At 39.7% G+C, this 24,518-nt stretch overlaps 1 protein-coding gene across 9 annotated transcripts in view; it reads left to right on the forward strand.

The window, feature by feature from the left end:
* Positions 1-24,303, forward strand: part of ANKRD44 (ankyrin repeat domain 44) — a 131,898-nt gene extending 107,595 nt beyond the window's left edge. For 6 of the 9 annotated variants that reach the window (XM_035136600.3, XM_088652671.1, XM_035136611.3 and 3 more), the window contains 12 exons: positions 3,567-3,638; positions 6,500-6,701; positions 8,885-8,963; positions 10,614-10,731; positions 12,800-13,016; positions 13,870-13,957; positions 15,971-16,054; positions 16,687-16,832; positions 17,149-17,231; positions 19,176-19,258; positions 19,638-19,729; positions 22,403-23,815. In XM_035136600.3, the coding sequence (XP_034992491.3) occupies positions 3,567-3,638; positions 6,500-6,701; positions 8,885-8,963; positions 10,614-10,731; positions 12,800-13,016; positions 13,870-13,957; positions 15,971-16,054; positions 16,687-16,832; positions 17,149-17,231; positions 19,176-19,258; positions 19,638-19,729; positions 22,403-22,671 (1,533 nt within the window). In that variant the 3' untranslated portion in view covers positions 22,672-23,815. Of the gene's footprint in view, positions 1-3,566; positions 3,639-6,499; positions 6,702-8,884; positions 8,964-10,613; positions 10,732-12,799; positions 13,017-13,869; positions 13,958-15,970; positions 16,055-16,686; positions 16,833-17,148; positions 17,232-19,175; positions 19,259-19,637; positions 19,730-22,402; positions 23,816-23,921 lie in introns of those variants that run through there. The other 3 variants (XM_035136629.3, XM_088652877.1, XM_088652908.1) reach the window with 1 other exon arrangement.
* The last annotated feature ends 215 nt before the right edge of the window (positions 24,304-24,518 follow it).

Below are 24,518 nucleotides of genomic sequence, written 5' to 3' on the forward strand. Positions count from 1 at the left end.
TGTTTTCAGACTACAATTCCCATCATTCCTGACCACTGGTCTTGCTAGCTAGGGATGATGGGAGTTGTAGTCCCAAAACATCTGGAGGCACAAGGTTGGGAAACACTGTGCTAAAGTATGTAGTAAGTAGTCTAGTAACCAACTGCCAAAATGAAGAAATGTTCAGAGAAAGGGGAGAAGAAGGGAAAACAAAATTAGAGAAAAGGGGAAGAACAGGATCGTGTTTGACACTGCAGTTTTAAAGCACACTGACTAGAGAAATAATTAAAATAATAATTTTATTTAAAATATTATTTTATTTCCTATACCCTTTTAAAATGTGGTTTTTTTGGTGGGTTATTGGGTTGTTTTTATTTTGATCATGTATTTTGTGGTTTTATACCGTATTTTGATTTTGTTCTGTGAACCACCCTGAGACCTCAGGGTATAGGGCAGTATAATAATAATAATAATAATAATAATAATAATAATAATAATAATAATAATAATAATTTTATACCCCGCCCAACTGCCCCAGCCACTCTGGGTGGCTTCCAACATATATAATAACATAATAAAACATTACACATTAAAAGGCTTCCTGATATAGGGCTGCCTTCAGGTATCTTCTAAAGGTTATATACGGTAGTTACTCATCTCCTTGACATCTGATGTGAGGGTGTTCCACAGGGCGGGTGCCACTACTGAGAAGGCCCTCTGCCTGGTTCTCTGTAGCTTCACTTCTCGCAGTGAGGGAACCACCAGAAGGCCCCCAGAACTGGACCTCAGTGTCCGGGTTGAGTGATGGGGTAGAGACACTCCTTCAGGTATACATTAGACACAGTGCCATTGGACTTAATGGGAATAATAATAATAATAATAATAATAATAATAATAATAATAATAATAATTTTATTTATGCCCTGCCCATCTGGCTGGGTTTCCCCAGCAACACTGGGCGGCTTACAGCACATAAAAATAATGTAAAACATTAGACATTAAAAATTTCTCGATACGGGGTTGCCATCAGATATCTTCTAAAAGTCAGATAGTTGTTTGTTTCCTTGATGTCTGATGGGAGGGTGTCTCACATGGCTCGATACATCGTGATGTTAAAAATCAGATATCGCTTAGCCCTATTAGGTGCTTTGGAAACTGAGTTTCAAGAACTGGTCAGATAAGGAGGCTGATACCTTGGTCCCCGTCATTGGCTATAATTCACAACTGTCATGAGTGGCAAAATGCATTGGCAAGGAGCCATCTCATAAAAACCCACTTTTAGAAAACTGGAATGCAGGTTTTATTAATTGAAACAGCCAATCTGACAATTTTAATATAAGATAATTAATTTCAGTGTCATTATATTTGAGAATCAGATGTCGTGGAAGGAGTTTGAATCATAGCTGCACTCCCTAAAGGCACCCCATTATTCCATCACCTGTTTGTTCCTCTATCAAATGTGGCAATAGTGATAATATACTACCAGCAAGTGTTGAACCCAGTATAGACTGGCTGACCTGAAGCCTGAAGGCATTTACATAGTAACACAGATATAAGCATTTCTCCACCGTGGCGCAATATATAATTATAGAAAATCCCCATGGTAATTTATCCTCAATTAGCACAAAGTGTTACGCCTGGCAAGAAGTACTGTAAGCTAGAGAGCTATCAGTTTTGCTGGCAAATTTTGTGTTGACATTTACAGCGGAGGAATTCAGCATTCTGGATCGTAAGCTCAGTAGCCCCCCCCCCCCCAATTCTAATCAAGGTTAAGATTAAAAACCAGCGACACTCCCCAATCCTGCATTTTCTTAAATAATAAACTCCCCACCCGCAGTATATTTCAAATTGCCGCCTCCCCAATTACTCTGAAGTAAGGAACTTTGAGCTGCTTTGTTTGGAAAATAGTTTTCAAGTTTCTGCGTTAATCTTTGAACGATTGGGAAGAAGTGCATGCTAAGATGACAAAGAGAACACAGTTTACAGTCATTTTATTTATGTGCCCACCAGAGAGTGATATTGTCATAGCCCATGTAGATGAAGACAAGTGGTCAATTGCTTACACATGGGCAAAATCTAATCACTCGTCCGGTTGGTGATGAGGGCGGCTTTGCCAGGGATATTAACAGGAAAGGAAATACTTGTTAAATTTGGGGACAAACAAGGGTTTGCAATCAGAGTCAAATAGCCTATAAAGCAATGAGAGTCAGAACTTCAAAATATAACTTCAAAAAATAGTGACGAGTAGTATAGTATTCCGAAAGGTTAAGCATATAGCCATTGTTTCACTTTTTTCAAAGGTTGGGATCTAGGAACAAGCATGCTGGCGCTAGGGATTCCAAAAATACAGTTGGAACGTCAGTAATAATAATAATAATCATCATCATCATCATCTTATTATTTTATTTATTCAGTGAAAACTCTGGCTCGAGTTGGGAAAATCTTCTCAATTTTGGTTTCTCTCAGGTTCTCATTCGTCCAGCCTTAAGCTGAGTTCTATACATTTCTGAGTCAGTTTGCGAATTATTTTTTTAAGTCCTTGTGAAAACCTGACTGGATTGTAGTGCAAATTTCTTCTGATATACGTATTTTTGCGTGGAATTTTGCCCGGTACACCCCCTTCTGCAAGCGACTTATGCGATGCATTCTGTATTTTCACTTATACCTTTTTAGGCACCCTTTCCCCTAATACACACGTTTTGGTATGTTGGTACGGTTGGAGAACCACTCGGCAAAATTCAGAGAAGCACAGATTTCAAAGGATAGCTGGGTTTCAGATAATTGTTTCAGGAAGTGCAAATTGTGTATGTTTGCATTAAAATCCTAAAGGAAGCAAATCTCTCTTCCACCCATGGCTCTGGCTGCCTTTCTCGGTGATATGTGTGTGTTCCTTTTCTCAATTCTAGCTGAAGACTTAAAGTTCACTAAATAGTAGACAGCATTCCTATGTGTGGCAAAGGATTATAAGAATGAAGCTCATACACAGGCAAAAAGTTCATAACGTTAATATTAGTGTTGAGTATAATCGTAACACTGGCTTTATTTTTTGTTTTGGAAAAGTGCCACCATTAACGGTGAAGATTCATTACGAGAAAAGCTGATTAAGGGCTCAGTCCTGCTGTCGCTGAAGTCAGTAGTATCTAAATCCAGTTGTCTGTATGGTTTTGGTTTATTTTATACATTAAACAAAATATTTAGGTACTTGCGCTCCTCTTTCCTTAGCCCAAAGCAGCTTACAATATCAAACTGGTATAAATACAATATAAAATAACAGCAACATCATCATCAACAACAGCAAAATCAACGTAACAGACAATAAAATGAATGCAACAGTGTGCCTAGCATTTACCTCATGAACAGTAAGAACTGTGTCCCTTTCAACCATTGATAATGGTAGTGCCTGTGTTGTGGTGTTTTCTGTTAACTCAGGGGGGTATGTGTGAGACATGCCTGAAGACTAAATAAAATTAATCTTTTCTGATATGCCTGCTTCCCCCAAACATGCATGTTTTGTTGATCATCCCCATTCATGTGCATTATCATTTCAGCAGAGGTACAAAGCTCTGTCACTTCTTTATTTGTTGTAGCTTCTGGAGAAAACGAGCCACATTTTTGAGGAATCCGATTCAACAGCTACAAAAAGCCCTTTGCACTTAGCTGTAAGTACACAGTTTTAGTATTATATTGCTGCCTAACTCAAATAACAACGCACAAGGTGTTTCCCCCCCTCTCCTTAGGATTCTCCCCCACCCCCGCCAATATTTTGTTTTTTGTACTTCTACAAACCTTGGGGGGTTCCCCAAACCTGCTGATCCCTTTCTCAAGTGCATGGTTGCTGCCGTCTTGGTTACAGAAGCACACATGCACTTGAGAATACATTTGCTATCAATATATAGGATTTCTTGCTGGAAAGAAAAAGGAGAATACTAAATGAGGTACTCAAAATGCCCATTCCCCCAGTGTTCCTTTTGTGTATGGTCATAGAGTCATAGAATTGTAGTGTTGGAAGGGACCACGAGGGTCATCTAATAAAGCCCCCTGCAATGCAGGAATGTTTTGCCCAAGGTGGGACTTGAACTCACAACCCTGAGATAAAGAGTCTCATGCACTACCAACTGAGCTATCCTGACCACCAACCGTACTAGCTGGGTGTCAGGAATAAGCCAGCTCCAAGCGAAGGTTTGCAGCCAACTGCAGAAAGCAGCCTGGAACAGAGAAGCTGCAGACTTCCGCTCTTCCTGACCTTGAATGGCAGGCTGATTAGGCAGTAGCTGAGAGGAGTCTGGAACACAGCAAAGCTCTCAGGAAGCACAAACAGGTGTGAACAAGAGTCTTTCTGAACAGGAAGAGGCTGGAGCTGATCCACTAAGTCTGAAGAGTCGGCGAATGGGAGGGCTGCTAGATAGGAAGCAAAACAATAGACTTAAGGGTCGTAAATTCAATATCTTCTGTCAACACCAGAAGGAGTCTTCAGAAGGGTCATCTTGAGTGATTATGCCGGAGGCTTTGTTAGAGCCGTCTGGAGCTATCTGATTGTTTTTGCAATTAAATCCTCCTTTTTAATTAGCTACGCTTACTGTGTTATCAAGCTGGGAACCTGGACTCCTGACACTAGGACTCATGGGAATTGTAGTCCAAATCTGGGGGTGTGCTTTCTTCCTCTGTACACTATGCTCAGCTTTGTAGAGCCCTCTCAAGCATCAACAAAGAAGGGGGTATTCCATTTTGCAGCCTGCAAACAAGGCTACAAATTTTGTTTTGATGCAGCCCTAAAATAAAAATTAACTTTAATCTCAGGTGGTGCTGGGAATCAGATTGCACATTTCTAATACCCTATTATGACATTGAAGGCCTAGTTTTCGTTTTCATCTAGTTTATGTCATTACTTGGAATAAAGGAATGTAAATTGAGTTAATATGAATATACTTCCCCAAGAAAAGGATAGGAACATGAACACATGTCATCTTTAACCAACAGTCTATCTCATATGCTTAAAACATAACATTCAGAGGAATTGCACATCAATGAAATAATTAGAATTTTTAATCCTATTTGAAATGCTGCAGCTTTTAGCTTTGATGAAAATAAGGTTTTAGAATGAATGTAAGATAGAAATAATTTTGTATTTGCCTCTTCAGCTTTAAAGTCATATTTTGTCAACTGAACAGACAAACCCAAAATTACAACGACACTACAATTACAAGCTACACTGGATAAGTGCCGAGAATACACATCCAAATTTAATTTTCATAAGATATCTTCATCTACACTTGTGCTGCAGCTGTATGCAGTGAGCATTTCATATATATATTTTTTAAAAAAACCTTTTAAAATGAGAGTCGAAACGTCAGATAATAAAACACATGAATTTCAATGATAATTTCACAAATCTTCACGTCTGTAAAGGAGCATTGTTCTTGTTCAGCTAAGAGCCAGAAAAATTGTGTTAAACTGTATCTAGCCACAGCTGCATGCAAACTAAACTCAGTGCTACCCAGCTATCCAGGAGCAGCTCCACTTAACGCTCCTATAGGTAACCCATTTGCTGAACACTCTTTCTGATTTGCATCTGGTCCTTATTGAGCATTCTTTCTGATTTGTTTGCTAGGTGGCTATATGAAAATGAGCATTCACCCCACATTCATCCTGATTTGCTTGCAGGATGTCTTCCCATTATTCATTCATCCCACACTTTCCCTGTCGCCCTCCTAACTGCAAAAAGTCTGCTCCTTTTTAAAAGTGTATCTCTTGTGCTAGGGTGACAGAGCCCATTAATGCACTTTAATTGTGCAAAACTGAAGTCTGGTATGTGCTTCGATCCCACAAAAGTCTGGGCGTGCCCTTAGGCTGCAATCTTAAACATAGGATTGCATAGGGGCATAGTGGAGTAGACAAGCATAGGATTGTGCTGTTAAAAGTATCTGTTGTTTAGCTTCTGACAATCTCCCATTTTGTATTTCCTTTTAATTAACCTAAAGATGAACAAGATAAAACAGAATTGGCCACCATATAACCTAAAACTCTTGCAACATAGATCTCATAACCTGTATGTGGATTGTTTGCAACTGTTTCCAGAGGAGATCATTTGTAACTTGATGTGTTTTCTGTAACCACTACGACCCAGTTTTTACTAAGTCACTGCATAATGATTTTAATCAGTTTTTCATGGTATCTTGCAATAGTGTCATGTCAGATAAAAGATTTAGAAACTATAAGTTGATGTGGTAAATACTAAATGCAATGAAACTGGATGCTTCAAAAGCATGAAACGAGGTGTATCGCCAGTATAATGACTTGTCTTCATTGTCAAAATAAATTAAAAAATTGCCCAGTAGTTCCGGGTATAAGCTTTTGTGTGCATGCACACTTCTTCAGATACACTGAAACAGAAGTCACCAGACCCTTATATATAGTGGGAGGGTGGGGTGGGGTTTTTCTTCACTGTGTTCAGTTTTGATTATAATAAGGAATACCTCCCACACGTAAAATGCTTATGAAGTGCCAATTTTTTGACCTCTAGGCCTATAATGGCCATCATCAAGCCTTGGAGGTCCTTCTCCAGTCTCTGGGAGATCTGGATATTAAGGACGAAAAAGGACATACTGCCTTGGACCTGGCTGCATTTAAGGGACACACCGAATGTGTGGAAGCTCTCATCAACCAGGGTGCTTCTGTTATGGTGAAGGATAACATCACCCAACGGACCCCGCTTCATGCCGCAGGTCAGTGAGATGCTGTAATTTGTATGTGTTGGCTGCAATGCAGGTAAACTGCATGCAGAGAAGAGACGAATGGGGCAGGGTTGTAGCCTGGTGTTAGTGCATCTACTTAGCATGCAGAAGGTCAGAGAGAACATGTATAAAGTGTTTGCTGCTGAAGAGGCAAGTCACTTTTTTAGACCAAAGGGCACCTTACCTCTTCAGCAGTGGGAAACAAATGTAGCAGAGGCTGAAGCTATGGTTGGCCCCCCTCTAGTAGTAACATAGACTGAACCTATTTCATTGCCCATTACTTACTGAACTGGCTATTAGGCCTTTTTTGAAGCAGTCCGTTCTGTATTCACACAAACTCACCTGTAACTGATGACTTAAGTGCTGACATGTTACTTTTCCCCATGTTCTGGTTTAGTATGGAATGCATGCTGCTGCTTCTCCAGTGTATTTATCTGCATGGTACCAAACAAAAAGGACAAGTTCAATCTTTTGTACTGACATGTTGCAGCACCTCAACATGGTCTGACAGAGACCTCTATTGGCTGAATAAAATTTGTACACCATACACTCGTGGCCAAACTTGTGGATACCTTTTGGAGAAAGTAAATTTCCAATCAGGTGTAATCTTGTTTTGGCAATGATGGCTCACAAATTCTAGCATTTAGACCAGGCACCCCCCAACTTCGGCCCTCCAGATGTTTTGGACTACATTCCCCATCATCCCTGACCACTGGTCCTGTAAGCTAGGGATCGTGGGAGTTGTAGGCCAAAACATCTGGAGGGTGGCAGTTTGGGGATGCCTGATTTAGACCATATTCCTGCAGTCTGCACCAAACAGTCCTTGCACTCAACTTCATATTACATTGCGCCATGTCAGCTTGTATACACCCAGATGATTTTCTTATATCACATAGGCACAGTCTCTCAATTCTTCTATCGTCACCTGCTGTTGTGCACTTTTTCCTGCCTTTACCAGTCTGATTTTGTAGTGACTGAATCTCCTTATACCTTTAGAAATTTAGAAATGCCACCTTTGGTTAAGTTTCCACCAATTTTTCTTCTAATTTCTTCATAACTATAGCCTTGTTCACTTAATAATACTATTTTACACCACTTTCTGGGTGACCAGTCAACTCTTTGCACCACTTCTTTAATTTTGTTATGTTTTACAAGCTCACTAAATGAAAGAACAAAAAACCCCAACCAACTTGATAACAATCACATAACACTGACAGATGTCCTCCTTATTTATGTTGCAATAAATAATCCTCCGTAAAAGTTACTGTATGACATTCTTCATTAAATTATATTTCCATTGATACATAATTTTATTGTATTACTCCAAAAAAAGGTGATGTTATGAGCTAGCATTGCCAATACAAGCTGACACCTGATTGGCTCTCTAAACACTCCTTTTTCTGGTTATTTGGCTACAACGTTTGATAGAATACAGATAATTGAAGAAATCTTGTTGAATTACATTCTTCCTTAAATTATCTTTCCATTGATAGATACTTTTATGGTATTACTCCCAGAAATGTGGTGTTATGAGCCATCAAACCTTAGAAATACACTTTCTCCAAAAGGTTTCCACAATTTTGGCCACTAGTGTATGCTAATATCAGTTCACTCAGACTGGGTTTGAGCATGCTGCATGTGTGTATGTGCAGGCACACACTCAACATTTTAATCCTCCCTTTACTGCAACAACTGGTGGCATAATGCTACATTTTTTTATGTCAGGAGCTTGTCGTGGCTCTTTCGGGACACTGTCCCCCACAAGAAAATGTCCATTGTTATGCCACCAAGGAAAGTAAAAAAATGCAGGCAGCTGTGTTGACATACTATATACAAATAGGTACATTCTATACCTATATCTACTGGGGGAGTGTCCCCTTGTTCAGCAGTCCCTTCCCCCGAATTTCCTTTTCCAGCTCTGCAATATCCGCCTTAGTTCCCCCTCCATATGTGTTCCCCCGGCACTATACCAACTGATCTTTTGGTCATTTGATTCCCGCTAGATATACATCCAGATATTCAAGTGCTAAGTAGGGAACATCTCTTTCTTCCTTTGGGGTACACTTTAGGAGAAAACGCCTAGAATTTAGGACAGCTGTGAATAACTAAATGTAAGAGTGCATGAGCTTCTAGGCTTTATTTTCAGAATGCTAAAAAGCTTCCCCTTTTTGTAGTTATCAATGGACACACACCATGTTTGCGGCTTTTGTTAGAAGTAGCAGATAACCCTGACGTGACCGATGCGAAAGGACAGTAAGTCGACTTTGTTTTTATCTGTTTGAGCGATGTGTGATATTGGGAACACCTTAAGCACTAGCATTTAGATCGTAATCAAAATAATGGAATAGAATCTTCAGAGTCGCTGCTTCTGTTTCTTATAAACTTAGCTGCTGCAGCTCGGAAGCAGCTTAGGGTTTGGAACTGTGCATTTTGCACAATTGGAAGCACACAGATTTATTCCGTGTATAGAGGATATTCTCACCTTTCCAGACTTACGCAAACAGTTGTGCTGGAAATGATTGAAAAGGGGTGGGCCTCAACAACCTGCTTCCGAAGCTACCAGCAAAGATTCGGACAGGTAGGAAGAGCGGGGGGAGGGGGGAATTTTGCCGAGACTCTAAGGGCGAAGTGATACAATGCAATTCCATGTATTGTTCTTGCATCTCTATTACAACCTCTCTGTATGGTCTTTTGTCAATGGAGGTCAGGCCACTACTGGCAAATGGGGTGCAGGTGGTAAACCTTTGGCAACCGTCATCCCGAGAGCAATGCTTTATTTACTTTTGCACATTAAGAACGTACAGAGGCGAGAATAAGGTGGTGCATTGAAGGATGTTGTTGACGTAGTTGGGATCTGTATCCAAGGCTGGCCTTACCATTAGGTTGAGTGAGGTTTCCTACACTGGGAAAAGTGGAGCAGCTGTGGCATCACGTCTGACATTTCCTTCTGAGCCTCCTGGCTTTTGGTTGGAGGCAGAGCGCTGTGTGTGTGTGTGTGTGTGTGTGTGTGTGTGTGTGAGCTCTGCACTCACTGAACTGCTTCTTAGGGCTAGTAGTTTATACAATGAGCATATGAAGTAGTTTCTTGAAATGTGCTACTTTAGGCTTTGGCTTGGTGGGAAATTTATCATATTGGCCTGAATATAAGCCTCACTTTTTTTTTTCCAAATCCCGACTCTGAAAAGTTAAAGTGCTGCTTAAATTTGCGATCTTACAAAAATGGACTTTTACGATATCGCTGCCAAAATAGACATACGGTAAGATGGAACGTGTGTGAGTGCCTGCAGAATTTTAAGGGAGCGGCTTATATTCAGGTATTGTCTTTTTCTCTCCCCCCCCCCAAATGAATTTTAAAGGTGCGGCTTATATTCAGGCCAATACAGTATGTGCAAATGTTGCCCTGTGAAAAGAAAGAAAGAAAGAAAACCCCAGCACTTGGAAATATAACATGCCAGGGGGAAAGGGTTTAGCCTGTTTCTCTCTCTCCCCCACACCCCCATGGGAGAACATCGGTAAAACTCTGAAATTGTTGCAGTGTGGAAATACCTTCACCACTTGATTTTCTTGATTGAATAAACAGACTCTGATACACATTAGATCAGGGGTAACCCAATACGATGGGCCTGTGTGTTGTTGGTCTTCAGTACCTGTTAGCCCCAGGCCACGAGACTAGGAATGGTGAGGATTGTAGTCTGTGGAAGGCTACACTAGCTGCTCAATTTATAAATATCTGTGGATCGGATATCTGGAATTATGTGAAGCAAGTATGTGATGCAATGATAATGTTGGAAAGAGGGAGTATCGTTGCAAAGTCTGGTGAAAATGGCAGGTCTTTTTGGATAGCATGTTGACTAAAAAACCACAGAAGTAAGACTAAAACTGCTGTTGTCTCTCATTTCTTAGAACTCCCTTGATGCTAGCTGTGGCTTATGGGCACATAGATGCAGTCGCCTTGTTACTTGAAAAAGAAGCATCAGTGGATGCAGCTGATTCCTTGGGATGCACTGCTTTACATCGAGGGGTAACTGCTGATTTTAGAATATTTTGTCCTATGTGTCTGCTGCATGCCTTTTGAAATTCTGCCTGAAACGTACATAATAGTATTCAACATGAGTACAGACCACCAAAACAAAGTATAAATGTTGTTGGGTCAACTCGCATCACCCCAACATCTAGAAGACAATAGGTTCCTCATTCCTGATCTTCCAGATGCACCTGGGTCCAGTTCAGCCAAGCAACTTTTATGTTCTAATAAAAAAAAACAAGGCAATTATTTAAAAGAGAATTGCCATGATAAGGAAAAGAAACAAACAATCAGGGATATGGAATACATGTAGTAAAATGAACTTTTCTTCTTCTTAAAAAAACAAACAAACTCCACAAGTCATGTTTTCTATTGAAAGGTGTGTGTGTGTGTGTGTGTGTGTGTGTGTGTGTGTGTGTGTGTTAAAATTGCTGACAATTAAAAGCTTCAACGTTTTTAACTGGAGGAGAGAATAAAAGATAACAAAAACTATGGGAGGAATTCAACGTAGTGCCATGGCAATTGTTCCATCAGCACAAGCTTTCCATCATGCCAGATGAAATTGTCCTCCCTCTTTCCCTCCATATGCTGTTCTCAAGGTTACCCTGAGCCCCCCCCCAAGTCATTTTGGGGGAGTGGGGGGCTCAGGGGAGGAAAGGAGGGGCGTCCCATTGTGCACGCTTCCATTAGCAGGATACGTTAGTTGAATCCCGCCCAGTATGTTGGTAGACATCTGAAGGCAGCCCTGTTTAGGGAAGCTTTTAATGTTTAATAAATTATTGTACAGTGGTACCTCGGTTTAAGTACACAATTGGTTCCGGAAGTCTGTACTTAACCTGAAGCGAACTTTCCCATTGAAAGTAATGAAAAGTGGATTAATCCATTCCAGGCGGGTCCGCGGAGTACTTAAACTGAAAATACTCAAACTGAAGCGTACTTAAACCAAGGTATGACTGTATTTTAATACTTCTGTTGGAAGCCGCCCAGAGTGGCTGGGCAAACCCAGCCAGATGGGCAGGGGTATAAATAAATTATTATTATTATTATTATTATTATTATTATTATTATTATTATTATTAGTGTATATGTAACAGTATGCTCTTGAGAAGTGGACTTGGGGGGCTTGCTGTTTTGGTGCTGTCACTGTGGAACACGGTCCCAGCATTTCCTGTCCCTTAGAAAAGTTTTATGTGCATTACCCTCAACATTCTTGTTGTGTTATAATCTCTTGTTTGAGGTGGTAACCTCTCTCTGAGGTGGTAACCACGATGATTTGTGTTGAGTCACCATGTGGTGTGGCTGATGGTACCAATTGAATTCATTTAGGCAAAAGAAGTGGTAACTTCACTGGCCACATAATTCGTGTAAATTGTGGGTGTATTCTTATAAACAACACTATAAAGAAGCCAGGGATGTCATTTTTCAGAAATGCAGCCATGGTGCTTTCTTTTGCATTGAGCTCTTTAAGTCAGGCAGTAGTATCCTTAAAAGCCGAAAGCCATGTTTTCTATGCACGTGAAACAAATGGGCAACGGGTGGCTTATTTGTGTATGCTGCACCACTACATTTGCTACGATGGATCTTTCCTTTTATTTTTAAATTAATTTTCTTACATGATGCACAACAATGGAACAGGAATATAGAATTGGATTGCATGCAATGACCATCAATACATATTGCATTAGCCATTTCTAACCATGCTGCCACTACTTCTTGGACAAAATTGATTTGTTACATCTTTCAAACATACTAAGCAGGACTATGTTTAAGGGTTTCTGTGAGTAATTGATGTATTTTTGCTGTGATTTCTGGCCTGCCCCTGTAGCTCACCCACCACTGGACTCTTCCCACCACGTATGAAAATAAGTTGTTTGCAACCTCTCCATCATTCTCATTTAGTTTCTCCCATGATTTAGGATAATTTCAGGGGCACAATCTTCACAAAATTGTCTCTTAACTGTGCAAACACCAATTTAAAATGTTTTTCTTACATATCCCCATCCAGTTCTCTTCTGAATGTCTCTCCCACCCCCCAATATATTTATGCATGTGTGTTTTACATCAGATTATGACAGGGCATGAGGAGTGTGTTCAAATGCTGTTGGAACAAGAAGCATTGATAATGTGTAAGGACGCCAGAGGCAGGACACCTCTACATTATGCAGCAGCTCGTGGTCATGCCACATGGCTGAGTGAATTGTTGCAGTTGGCGCTTTCAGAAGGGGACTACAATTTTAAAGATAATCAAAGTTATACACCTTTGCACTGGGCTTCTTATAATGGTAAGTTTTAGTCCCAGCATACTATATTAGGGCTGGTGTGGAGTTCAAAGTAAAGTTGAAGCCAGGATTGTAGGCTTTTCTAAACTCTCAGAAGAGCAGTCAGGCAAGCATGTAAGTGTGAGACTGCAAGTGTGAATAAATGCCAGGCACCAAATTCTAATAATCACAACACAAAGCAGAATTAAGGAGGGATGGAGCAGCTCATTCCATGTCAATCATAGCTCCATTCTGTCTCTTTGTTATTCCTATATTGCAGGGGGTTGAATAATTCTATGATAAAAGGTATTTCTATTTTTTAAAAAGCACCAAAACCTGCACTTATATCCTAAAACACACATTTTTACATGTTTCACAATGCAAATGCATGCACTTTTTTGTGCATCTTTTGAACCAAGGCTTCATCACAAAATTCGGAGAACATAATCAAAGCGATAGCTGTGTTCCAGTCTGAATACAGGTAGATGAACCAGCAGTTTGACTCTGTATGAGGCACCTTAGTACAGTACAGTGGAACCTCGGATGCCAAACGCCTTTGAACTCGAACGTTTCGGCTCCCAAATGATCGAAAACCGGAAGTGCTTGTTCTGGTTTTCGAATGATTTTCGGAAGCCAAATGTCTGGCACGGCTTCCACAGCTTCTGATTGTCTGCAGGACGCTCCTGTGCCTGGGTTTTCAAACTGTTCTGGGAGTCATACGGACTCTCAGAACGGATTAAATTTCAACTGTATTCTGGCAGGAATACAGGAACGACTGTATTCTGAAGTGCTAATTTGCATTATATACCATAAGCTATTCTAGTTGCAAGCAATCCTGAAGTGCTTTTGTAACATGAAATCGCCCCATTTGTTACAGGTAATGAAGGCTGTATAGAGGTACTGTTGGAACAGAAACCTTTCCGCAACTTTATCGGGAACCCTTTCTCTCCATTGCACTGTGCTGTGTAAGTAGAAACGGCTGCATCAAATCTCACTTCTTGTGGTTTTAACGGAAGGTCAGGCTAAACTAGGGATAAAGGAGCAAAAAATTTATGGAGACAATATCCTTGGATCACGTCCAAAAATATACATTTCTGTCTGGTGTTAAAACTCTCCCCTTCTCAAATATTTGTTGTAGGAATGAACACTTGTCACACAATAACCTCATGGTATGACTGCATTTGAAGTGTTAACTAAAATTAGGGCAAATTCATAAATGTGGGTTTAGTCACTCTAAGGACAAAAGGAATAAAGGTTGCAGAATGTCACAGCCCTGCCTAATTCCCCTGCTTGTCAATTATTGTGTTATAAACTCTTCACTCTGACACATCAATAAAATATAATCTAGAAATGATTATAGTGTTCGTATTTGAGAACGCACCACCATAATTTTTGGATTTGATTGTCAGCTTTTCTGTTACATGCTATGTTCCTAGATTTCAAATTGAGCTCTGATCTTTTAAATAGAAACAGTATAAAGCCCTCTGTAGAACCAGTAATTTTACTTCTGCCTGTTTTGGATAACATTACCGCTACCTCTCCACACTGGCCATGTTAACTTGTCACACTAAACTTAGTGCAACATTCATGGGCTCTGGAATGAGCCTCAGGCTTGCATCCTCCTCGCCACTCTTCTTTCTCCCAATTAGCTAGAAGGAGAACTTTGGAAAAAATTGCTTTCTGTTTCCATTAAAATCAGCTTGTTGTTGCATTTGAACTGGGGGTTGTAGTTTACCCTAATTATGGTCAGTTTAAACAAGCCAGCTTCATAGCCAGTGGTTTGAAGTTAACATGTTTCAAAACTGACCAGAATTCTAGTTCGTACATATCACGCTAAACTATGGTTTAGTGCAGTGGTGTCCAAACTTTTTTCAAAGAGGGCCAGATTTGATGAAGTGAAGGGCTGTAAGGGCCAACCAAAGTTGTTGACCTTTTTCCTTTATTTAGGATTGAAGTTGTTAAGCTTTTTTTTTAGGGTTGAAGTTGTGGAGGTTTTTTTAGGATTTTACCCCAGGAAATAAACTGCCACAGGGCCCAGATTAAACCAACCAGCAGGCCAGATTAGGCCCCCGGGAACAGACTTTGGACATACCTGGTTTCGTGGGTAATAACTAGAAGGAACTAACATCTCTTGTTGTGAAGTAAGTCAAATGCCATGACTGCAATCCTATACCTAGTAGGTAGCCGTGTTAGTCTGAGTCGAAGCAAAATTTTAAAAAATTGTACACTGGCTCGTACGAACAGTGTATCTGAAGAAGTGTGCGTGCACACGAAAGCTCATACCAAAATAAAAACTTAGTTGGTCTTTAAGGTGCTACTGAAGGATTTTTTTTATTTTGATCCTATACCTAGTTACCCATGACAAAAACCCACTGAAATTAGTAGCATGTACCCACCAGAAATGGCGGTATTAGTATTGCTTGAAATCTTTAGTTGCACTGAGCATCTTAGGAATAAAGAATGACATTTGAACACTAGGTCTTATTCAAGTTCATATAAAACTAGCTTCTAATTCATCAGGAGGAAAAAAGTGCTTCAGTCAGATTCCTGCCAGAGTTTTTACTGAATGTGAATCCTCAGCTGTGTGTCGGAGCTATACACAGAACATATAGGGAGCATGTAAAGAAAAAAGAAAAAAGAGTGGGACTGTGCCCACATACCTTTGCTGGCCCCCTATATGCATTCATCATAACTTGTGGAAGAGCTTATCAGGTAAAGTTTATATCCGCAGGTGCAAACTCCCTCTATGCATATTTTTCTATGCAGGAACTGAGCGAAACAGCATTTCCCCCTGCTGCAGTTTCCAGCAGCTGTTATTTGGACGCATGCAGCCTCTGACATTGACAGTAGCCCTTGATGTAGACTTGTTGCTTAGGCTTTGTTGAGTCAGAAGTACAACCTGGGGAAAAGGATGTATGTTTATGAAATGAATGACTTATTAAAGGAGAGTTGAATTTGCAAACCTGTTTTCTCAATAGAATCAATGATCATGAAAATTGTGCGTCGCTACTCATCGGGACCATTGGTGTTGGCATTGTCAATTGTAAAGATGACAAAGGAAGGTAAGGACTGCTCGGATAATGATTGTGTGTTTGTTTTCATTGAACCCATTAAGATAGGTTCAAAATGAATTATTGATGGTCCCCTGACAGATTTCTCAGTTCTCTTAAGATAAGACTTAGGCCCACCCACACTTTCTTTGGTCCCATGATTTCAAGTCAAGGGACTGAGAGTGGGTTTGTTTGTTTTGGTCCTGTCACTTTCCCTGTGATAGCCAGCTGTTTACTCCCGATTTTTTTTGGGGGGGGGCCTTCAATCCACAGAAAACCCAGTTGATGTTTGTTCCAATTCAGCAGTAAACAGTGGGATTTTCCAGGTAAAGCAGTGGGACAAAACAAACAAACAAACAAACAAAATCATGGGACAAATGAAAGTGTGGATGGGCCCTTAGGCTGTATACGGTTTAAAGTGGATTTGATGCATCCCATATGTGCATGTTTCTTGTGTCATCCACAGAACAACGTCCTCATCTGAGTAGCAGACTGCACTCCCCCCCTCCCACCTTTAATGTTGAATTATTGGGTTCATTGTTTTGAAAAGTTGTTAGCTTGGACTTAGTGGTGGAATAGAACTAAGCAATAACACTAGTAAGGAATTCTCTAGTGTCTAAAAAAAAGGTGTTATTTCTTCTTAGAACACCGCTTCACGCAGCAGCCTTTGCGGACCACGTAGAATGCTTGCAGCTTCTCTTAAGCCACAATGCACAAGTAAATGCTGCAGATAATTCAGGGAAAACACCACTTACGATGGCTGCTGAAAAAGGACACGTAGGTGCTGTAGGTAAGTACCTGGCTGCTGGGAACTGATTAGAATGAATACCTTTGTACAGGTCTACAGATATTCTGTATACGTGTTTAGCAAGAAAAAGCCATCTTCGTACAACGCTGCTGCTGCTGCTTATGTCACCAACAGACATTCCAGATATCACTTCTAAACACTACTTTGCCAAGACTTTCATTAGGGTGTGTAGGACTAGAGTCTCATTAGTTTTAGGAAGTGCAAGGAGCACACCAGAAAATGGGATATTCTGTGAACAAAGATTGAAGGTAATTTAACTGAGAGTAATCGTGTGGTCTGTTTTCTTTCTGTATCTTAGATTTTTTGGTGAACAGCGCGAAGGCTGATCTAACTTTGAAAGATAAGAACTCGAATACATCCTTGCACTTGGCTAGCAGTAAAGTATGTTTAAAAGCATTTGTGTGTGTTTGTGTGTGTGCATGCGTGTAGAAGACATTATTGAAAGTGCAACAAAATAATGATACTTGTATCAGAGGCACTTGGTACCCAACAAAGTCATCCTGTTCATGCATGGACTTTTGATGACAAACTTCCCTCTTTCTCCTCTTCCTGTGCACCCCGACCCCCATCCTGGATTTCCACCCCCCACCCCGACTGTCCAGAGTGAATTTGGGGGTGACGGCTGGGGAGGGGAGAGGAGAGGGAGTGGAAGTGGAAGTTGCATTGCACAAGTGGAAATCCTTGAGCAAACCCAGATTTACCACGTGAATTGGGCTGTATGTGCAATGGTGACATGATAAAAAGTTCTTTCTTTGTTGCCTGCCCTTCACCAGAAGGCCTAGAGTGGGTTACAACATGAAAAACCATTTTAAAACAACCCACAACCATAAAAACAAGGGGGGTATACCCCCCGATTGTGTAGTCAGTTTCTTCCTAACGCTTTTTTGCAAATCTTTGTGAACCAACTGAATGCTAAACTTAGCCAGTATATCTTCTGAACACTGGGAATAATATTGAAAACTAGTACTGTCTTACGCGGGTGACACTATGGGTTAAACCACAGAGCCTAGGACTTGCCGATCAGAAGGTCGGCGGTTCAAATCCCCGCGATGGGGTGAGCTCCCGTTGCTCAGTCCCAGCTCCTGCCAACCTAGCAGTTCGAAAGCACGTCAAAGTGCAAGTAGATAAAGAGGTACCGCTACAGCAGGAAGGTAAACAGCGTTTCCGTGCACTGCTCTGGTTCACCAGAAGCGGCTTTGTCATGCTGACCACATGACCTGGAAGCTGTACGCCGGCTCCCTCGGCCAATGACATGAGATGAACACCACAACCCCAGAGTTGGTCATGACTGGACCTAATGGTCAGGGGTCCCTTTACCTTTACCTTACGAAAGAGGCTTATGGAAAATCAATCAGTGACTGACATGGGCGAGTAGGTGGGGAAGAGAACAGAAGTGCAAAAAAATCAACCTAAAACAACATTGCTCCAAAATCACTACCCTTTATTTTTGGCGCATTTTGAGATAAACTGAAGAGAACTTGCATTTTATTGTTGACTTTTACTATTCACTAGTGGCAACACCAAAGGGCAGAGAATAAACTGGGCTGAAGGATTCTGCTCATAGTTGTTGTTGTTTTTTTCAGTTTGGGGGAGTAGCCTGAAAGTGGAATAATGACCACAGGTTGGATAAAATATACTCATATTGTATAAAGTAAATATTGGAGGCGCTTTTTTCAGTATATTGGGGCTCATCATTGTATATGGAGTGGCAGAGGGTGTCTACTTTCTTTCTCAGATTTATTCTCAGATAAAGGCTTTGCTGCAACTTGACGCAGTGGCAGAGCTGGTATCAACAGCCCAGTTCTTCCTACTTTGCAATGGGGAAAAAAAACAATGGGAATGAAGCTGGAGGTAGCATTGTCCCCCTGACAATGTTGCAAATTAGGGGGAATCCCCTGCGGTGCTGAGGGCAGCTCTGTCGCTTCATCAAGCTGGTGGCACAGTTTTTTGCCAGGGGAAAAAAACATAAAATGGTTGCAACTTGACCGTGTCCCCAAAATACGGTTCCATGACTTTGGTTGGGGAGTGAACAGCAGGCTTGTGGTTATCATATGTGCTAATTTCAGGTTAGCACTGCTCAGAGATTACACACACTTACAGATAAAAGATCCACCAGGTGTTCTTGCTCTTCCCCAGTTTTCATATGCAAATCACTCCTCGTCTGCTCATATCAGATAGCATTCCTTAAAAATTAGCCTGGATCAGATTACAGAAAGCTAACCTGTGATAACATAAAAGGGGGCTGTGCATACTGAGTCATGCGTTAATTAAATACTGTCAGATTCTCATCATTTCCTTAAACATAAATGCATTTATGTATTCCAGGGACATGAAAAATGTGCCTTGTTGATACTTGACAAGATACAAGAACAGAGCCTTATTAATGCAAAAAATAATGCATTACAAACGTAAGTATAACCTAATGAAATTTTATTTTTTGTTGACCCAAACTGGCATTTAGTGTTTTTAAAAGTCTACTTAATGTATATTTTTGCATTCTATAAATATGGCGTTCCTGTTTAGGTTTTGTTTTTAAGCAGAGGTTGGATGGCCACCTGTCATGGATGCTTTAGCTGAGATTCCTGCAATGCAGGGGGTTGGAATAGATGACCCTTGGGTCCCTTCCAACTCTAAGATTCTATGATAGGTACATGTTGAAATTGTCCAGAAAAGAATTTCTAGTACTGTATCCTATACTTTAAGCACATGAGCATGCTCTGCATAATATCCCAACAGACCCTTTGAAATGCATCAAACCTACTTGAATCAAGATGTTATGTTTTCTAGACCTCTTCATATTGCTGCACAGAATGGCTTGAAGATGGTAGTTGAGGAGTTGCTAGCGAAAGGGGCATGTGTACAAGCAGTAGATGAAAATGGTAAGTGAAAACACTCATGAAGAATAACTATCCTTCATTATTCAACATGTGTATGTTTCTAAAATACACACCAGTAGGTTAGACAATGCTAATTGTAATAAGATGTTCAGTATAACTTTGTTAAACAGTTATTTTTATCATCATCAGAGCACATTTTTCTTTAGCGTAGATAAAACACAATAGCTTATTTTCCTTTTTTGCTTCATTTTGCCCTCACTGATGGCTACCAGTCATTCTTTAACACAGTAAGAATTGGAATCTTCTAGTTGCACAAAAGGCATCAAAAACATTTGACTGAAGAGTGCTGTGTTTTAAATCCATAATCAAAGCATGCTCAGGAGAGGGGGGGGGGGATTCTGCAGTTTAACTGTTTCCTTATTCATTCTGAGATCATACTGTCTCCAGTTCTGACCACATGTGGTATGCAAAGAAAGTTACTGCCACCCTGTGGACATAGATGCAGAAAACATTGTGTAATTTTAAGTATTCAAACAGCACTGCCATTCATTGAAAGCCTCTTTTGAGTTCCATCTCTCAAAAATATTATGTCAAACTGAATTCTGTACAACCAATCACTTTTTGCTTTGAACTTTTTGCACTGAAGCAAATTGCTGGATGGATAGCAATCTGATACTGAAAATGCCTTGAGCAGGATCCAAAATGCCATGTGATAAACTCTCCCCACTCACGGTGGTTTTGGATGTAGGTTTCTTATACAAAAGTCCTCCAGTGGTGCATGGCAAACCACTTTTAAGTTTGAGGGAAGTTTCAAAACCCTTTGGGGTATGGTTTAAGGGTTTTGACATTTTTAAAAAATTAAATGCTCACTGGACATATGCAAGTCTCTGAGCACACTTAAAGTCACTCTTTGTATCCCATCCTTGAACAGCTAGAGATGGCCAGTATTAATGATGTAACTAAATGCAGGCCAAATAACAGAGTAATTTGGAATTTAATCTTATCTTCATTCAATATTCATACAAATATTTTTGTAAATATTTTAAAAACAAACATATAGTTTTCTTACAAATTGAACCTGCATAATAGTCACACAAGAACACTAATTCAGTTACAAATGGATATACACAAAATGAGATTGTATATAGAGGAAAATAAAGGGAATCAGTCAAGCTTTTGTAATAAAGCAAAAGGAGATTGTGGTCGAATGTTATCATAATTCTTGCCGTTCCAAAACTTCTCGGAATCCATTTTTCAACAGACTTACTCATTCCATGCTCATTTGGTAATCTTCTGTAATAAGTTAGCATAGATAATATTGTCATATTCCATACTTTCCTATAGCAGACCAAAATGAACAAAATACCTTCCTCCCCCCCGTCCGCCCCCAAATTTGCCGCAGTGCACATTTCAGCAGCTGTAAGTAGGTTAACAACCACTTCCAAGTTGGTGACATTGACTGGAGCCTTAAGATAATTTAAAAATATAACACTAGTTTCCTTTGGTAACAAATATCTTGTAATTCAGAGCAGAAATTGTTCCAAAAAATGTGTATTTTAGAACATTCCCAAAAGAGAGGTAGACCCATGCCATCTTAGAGCACTTATAGTTGCCCTGTGTGAATGGATAATTCTTGCTCAATCTATGGAGGGACGTATACCATTGGTTTTGGGATTTTAAATTCATTGGCTTAATTTAAAAACCTTTATATGGTCTTGATGTGGGGAGGAGGACCACAGTTAAGCTCCCGAAAAACCTGCCCACCATTCTCATCATGTAAATGATGCTCACCCACAGCCACCAAACATAACCGTGAACTGTAAGGGATGACATTCATGCTGGCAGAAAACTATCTCCATTGTGTCACAGGGTTTAAAAACTAGAAAGCTGAATTATTATTATTTTGAAGAATTCATCAGCATATACCAACGTCTGGTTCACAGTGTATATAAGCAGTTTATTATTGTATTGTTTCTACACTGTACGACACAATAAATCTGCTTGAATACAAATAGATCCAGCTCTTATCACATTTTGCTTAAAATTACTCAGCTCTAGTTCAGATTAAGTATTTGGATTCCATGCAGTGGCTTCCATGTATTTCACTTCAGTAGGGCGTATGTTACATTTACTGTGTATTTCAATAAGTTCTTCAATCTTCCTTAATGAAAATACTGTTTGCTTAATAGCAGTGTAAATAGTCTAGGATTAATCATCCATCCATTCCTCTCAAACGACTTACTTTGTGAAATTATTTGCCCGTAAATATAAAAGCCTATATGATTCTAAAACAGTCAAATATCATTATTTGGAATGAAAGTCATTGTTCTCAGAATGAGAGTTACTCACATGATATTTGAGGCTAAATACGTCTTGGTGCATCAAAGTTGTTTTCAATTTATATTGTCCTCGTGGAATGTTGGTTCACCTGTGTTTATTTCATTTTCGTGGAGGCTGTAAGTTGCCTGCTGTTTTCTTTTTAAAATAATAATAATAAAAATTGCTTGTAATGAGATTAGCTTAAAACCTCTTTGTGAATTGTGTACATTCCCAGCATGCCTAATTTTAAAGTGTAACACTGCCTTGCCTGCTGTGATTTGTGACTAAACATACATCTCCAGGCTATAAACCCATCTGGAGATGTATCTGAGGAATGCTCAGGTCTTTCCGTAGTTCCCCAGTACTAACCATTGCTTTGTCTGCATTTGTGCCCAGGTCATACACCAGCCCTGGCTTGCGCTCCTAACAAAGACGTGGCTGACTGCCTGGCACTCATTTTGGCTACCATGATGCCTTTTTCTCCTTCCAGTACAATGACGGCTCTCAACTTCGTTTCTTTTAAAAAAGACAATTTGAGCAGGACTCACCTCTGCAATAGCTCAAATACGAGCAGCACCATTGACTCCTATAGCAAACCCTTAAGTAATGATGTAGGAGCAGAAAATGGATACAATGAAAACGATTCTGATTCGGAAACATTTTGACTTTGGCATTCAGTGCCCTTTTCCTCAGTTGCATTTGGATCTAAGTTGGTATTTTCCTTTTTTTAAAAAAAAAAGAATAAAAAAGGACAATGAATCCCAGAATTACAGTTGACTTTCACTTTTGACTGGAATGAGTACAGTTAGGCAACGGAAGGCTTACAGTTGCCGTTAAACAGAGCCTTTAAGAAAACTGGTTTTTATTGAAATGCATTCATGTTAATGTTCTGCTACTTCCAGCTGTCACGCTTTCCATAGGTCCTCGTGACTCCTGTGGAAGTCTCTACCTCCTATTGTATGCAGAAAGCGAAAGCTGCCCTATTCATTTTGACAGCACAAGTAAACAGGGGAACTGTTGTGTACATATCACGGTGTTAGCTAGGGTATACTGCTAATATGAAGACATTTTTTTCCAGTACAGTATTTGTAGATCATGGGAAGAAACTCTCCATCTCTCTTCACTTTTATTACCTATAGTTATCTAGTCTTCGTTTTTAGATATTTTTGTTATACAAACCAAAGATAAAGCCACAGGTTGTTTTTTTTTCGTTTCGTTTCTTTGCTGTTTGCAAGCACTGCACTGCCAGTATCACCACTTTCTACGGAAATTAAAACTTCTAAATTCTACATGAGATGTATTAAGCACTTAAGTACACAAAAGGCACTTTTAAAAGACATTAGCCACACTTTCATTTGCAATTTGAAAGTTTTAGGACCAAATCTTGCTTGCCTCAGTCATTGCACATATCCACCTGCAGCAAAGAGATTATCGGTAAAGCAGATATTATTTGCCTTCCTTTTTCATTATTTGGCACAATCTTGCTTGGCTATTTGCACTTCGCAGTTAAGAATCCCTGGAAATTTGTTGCCTGTGCTGTCAAGGCAATGATATGTTTGAAAAAAATCAGCTATACATTGATAATGCACCTAAATGTTTGTTGTTTGCCAAAATGAATTATTCCCCCCATTTTCTTTAGTGTTTATAAGTTGTATATTTTTTTTATCTTGAGCATTTTCTGGTTTAAAAATTCTGCAACATCTGAGCTACATCATGTTGCTGTTGTCTCTAATTACTATTACTGTGGTTAAGCTATACACAGCAGATAAAACCAAAACAGGCGAAGTAAAAAAAAAAAAAGCCAAACAATCATCAGGAACTACATAAGGCAATTGCAATATATTAAAAGGGCCTGCTGATCATCAGCTTTCTTATTAAACATCTGCATTATGAATATCTACTCCTTCTGCCAAAGCTTCTAGGTCAAATGGACCCTGTTCCTCGCCTGAGAAAGATGTACGGAAAGAAGACTGAGACTCTTAAAATACAAAGAACTAACCAGCTATACCACGAGGACCAAAAGGCTTCAGTATCTTAAATGGGAATATGTATTATTTTTTTAATAATGCAAGTGAAAATTCAAATAACTTTTCTAATCACACAGGCACACAAAAGTCTTTTATGTAATTAAAAGAGTCTTCTTGGCTGTATTGTACACTTTAAGACACAAATTTCTAGTTGACATTTGTAACTGATGGATGATGTGTTGATCACAGTTTATTTTTCCAGACTAGAAAATGTTCATACTTTTAATGTTAAATGTGTTTATATTTATTTGAAATGAAACAAGTGCCCAGAAAAAAAAGACCATGGTTTGTTCTTTTTTTTAAAAGTTTTTATTATGTCTTATTAGCTATACATTTAGGCAAGCCTAGCTACTGAGGTTTTTTTTTTGTTCTTTTTTTTGTTCTTGTATAGCAAGCTGGGTGAAATGTGAAAGCAAAGCTCTCTTTGTGCCCAGTATGGCATGGGGAATGGAGGTATATATTGCTTTTTCAATAGAATTGGATGC

The sequence above is a fragment of the Zootoca vivipara genome, chromosome 1 (genome assembly GCF_965207765.1).
Source record: "Zootoca vivipara chromosome 1, rZooViv2.hap1.1, whole genome shotgun sequence".
NCBI lineage: Eukaryota > Metazoa > Chordata > Lepidosauria > Squamata > Lacertidae > Zootoca > Zootoca vivipara.